The 2,747-nt window shown below is 59.0% G+C and overlaps 1 protein-coding gene across 1 annotated transcript; it reads left to right on the top strand.

Moving 5' to 3' along the window:
• Window positions 1-446: 446 nt before the first annotated feature.
• On the top strand, window positions 447-2,741 carry PTSG_01537 (uncharacterized protein; the record flags this gene model as incomplete). Its single annotated transcript, XM_004997458.1, has 1 exon — window positions 447-2,741. The coding sequence occupies one exon, from the start codon at window positions 447-449 to the stop codon at window positions 2,703-2,705; it is 2,259 nt and encodes a 752-aa protein (XP_004997515.1). The 3' UTR covers window positions 2,706-2,741.
• Between the last annotated feature and the right edge of the window lie 6 nt (window positions 2,742-2,747).

Consider the following 2,747-nt stretch of genomic DNA (forward strand, 5'->3'; position numbering starts at 1 on the left):
TGAGAAAGACAAAGGGAAAATTCCCCTCATCAAAATAGTACACAACCAATAAAGAGATTTTGTTGTGCTTTTTTTGTAATGCGCCCCCGCGTGCATAATGCCCAGCATCATATATGCTAGGCGTACGACTAAAAATGTGTGTGTGTGTGTGTGTGTGTGTGTGTGTGTGTGTGTGTGTGTGTGTGTGTGTGTGTGTATGCGCGCGCGCGTGTGTGTCTGTGTCTGTGTGCCTCTGTCTCCGTATCACTGCGTCTGTGTCTCCGTGTCTCCGTATCACTGCGTCTGTGTCTGTGTGCCATCGTCACCGCCCTGCCGTCGCCTTCCCTCCTCTCTCCTCCCTTCCTCCCTTCCTCCTCCTCCCTCACAATCACTCACCAAGCAAGCAGCTCACCACCCCGCCCCAACCAACGCCCATTTCTCCACGTGCCACACGAAGACACCAGGTCATGGAATCCACCGCGTCCCTGTCCTGCTGGACGCAGGTTGCGCAGTACTTGGTGTCGTCTTTCTCCCCCACCTCCGCCGCCACTTTCGACTATGCTCTGGGGGATGTGCCTTACTCGATGCATATGGTGCTCCCAAACTTGAGCCGGCGTGGCAACACCCGCGCCTTCTTCAACCTGATGCTGACGTGTCGACAGCTGTACCACGACTTGCCGTGGGCCGTGCCAAAGTGGTGCCTCGTCGACATGCTTGAAATCCAAGGAAGTGCAGGGACGTGGCACTGGCTCGACACATTCCGCAAAGGAGGAGTGCCCTCCCTGCCCTTGCCTTCCTCGCGCGGCGATGCTGACGCTGCTGATGGCTCCGCGCAGTCGACGTGGCTGGAGGGGCGCTTCCTGGCATACTGCTGGCTCGGTGTGACTTGGGACAGCAGATGCCCCTTTCTCCTGAAAAAGATGGCTTCGCCTCCAACCACATCACACTTCTGGCACACGTTCGCCCATTGCGGCCGCTTGTACTTTGATGGACTGGACAAGGTGGAGGAATGGGCTGCCCGCACCCTAGAACTAGAACAACCGGGCGACGACGCGCATGGATGGCTCGGCAAAGACACCAAGGATTGCGTCGCGCCTCGTCCAGAGGTCGATGCAGACACGGCAAGGTCGGTCGCGGCAACGCACCAGCCTCTCGAACAACAACAACAACAACAACAACAACAGCAGCAGCAGCAGCAGCAGCAGCAACAACCCTGTCGCCCGGCGCTCTTCAAGATGCATACGGATGTAACGGATGAGCGTGGTGCAGATCGCTTTGATCGAGTGCGTACGACGCTCCTGGCTGGGGTGCGCGGTGGCACTGTGGTTGTGGGGGTTTCAAAATACGAACTACCCCCAGCTGGTCACCGTCCGGTGACGCTCGTAGCATCGAACATCGACAGGCTCCACGTCGTCGGAGACTTCGCCACGGTGATCAAAAAGCTATCGCTTCGTGACGTGCGCCACGTGCTGGTGTCTTCAAGCGTGACGCTCCATGATGTGCAACGTGTGCAGAGCGTTTGGCTACCTCTTAGTCCTGCTTCAAGCAGTGATGTCAGCTCCGTGGTGGGCATCCCAAATGTGAACGTTGAATGGCAATGTGGCTGGCGTACGCGGTTTCCTTCTGACGCCCTCACCAGCTCTGTCAATACCTTGATTGCGGCTGCAACGGACAGCGTGAAGCTCACCGACCTGTTCTTGTTAGCCGACACCGCCATCCACGCGAGGCGCGTTCGCCTCGACCACATGCAGAGCGTTCCAGACCAGCTGCACCTGCCAAATACCACGTACATTGAGCTGCTGGCTGGCTCCGGTGTGAAGCAGTTCACGTGTCCTGCTCGACTACAGCGCCTGGTGATCGACGAAGTCATGGGCAGCCCCCCTGCCATCCCAGACTTTGAGCACGCCGCAGAAGTGCGGCTCAACCTGCGCCACGCGCTCACGCGGGACCAGCTCTCCTCCCTTGGCCGTCGCGTCGACATGCTCGTGCTTGCTGGCAACACTGTGTCGAGCATGCAGCACGTGGCAGCCATCCCACGCTCCGTGTACGTGTGCTTGGAGGATGTCCACGTTGAGGGAATGGTGCCACCGTGTGTGCGGGAGCTGAAGGTGGAGATGCGGGGTGACATATCCGCCAGCGCTGTGGCCTCTGTGCCACGTCTGCACGTGATTGGCCGAAAGGATCCAGCGCCCACATGGTGCATCCACGACTGCCACCTGCTCTCGGAGAGAAAGGGGGGCGCGACCTGCCTTGAGCATCTGGCCATTGACGGGGAAATCAGCAATTGCGACCACCTCGCGCTTCAGGAGTGTCGCGGATCCGTTGCCGTTGCATCAATCGGCTCATTCACTGCCATCGCAGCGTTTGTGGGGGTGGACATGGTGGACGAGACGGGGGTGGAATACGGACCGAGGGCATTTGGAGATTGGAGGGCGCGGCCGCGCAAGCGGCTTCTCCAGCGGCCGCGCAAGCGGCTTCTCCACTTGACGTGCGTGCGGGACGTTGCCAGCTGCGAGCTTATCGACTGCACGATCCGCGACTTTTCTCGTTTCCGGGGCGTGCAGCGGCTTGTTCTGGATGAGTGTAGGTTCGACAGCCTCGACAATCTCCCGCCAATCCCTTGTCTCGTCGTGCGTGCATGCTACACCAGCGACAACGTCCAATGGCCAGACGCAGTCTTTGTCCAGCGACCAGTTGACGACATGCGACGGCGGCTGGGTGGCTAACTGTGTAAGCTGTGTATGTAGTTTGTGTGTGTGTGGTGTGTG

The sequence above is a fragment of the Salpingoeca rosetta genome, assembly GCF_000188695.1.
Source record: "Salpingoeca rosetta unplaced genomic scaffold supercont1.4, whole genome shotgun sequence".
In the NCBI taxonomy this organism is placed as follows: Eukaryota; class Choanoflagellata; order Craspedida; family Salpingoecidae; genus Salpingoeca; species Salpingoeca rosetta.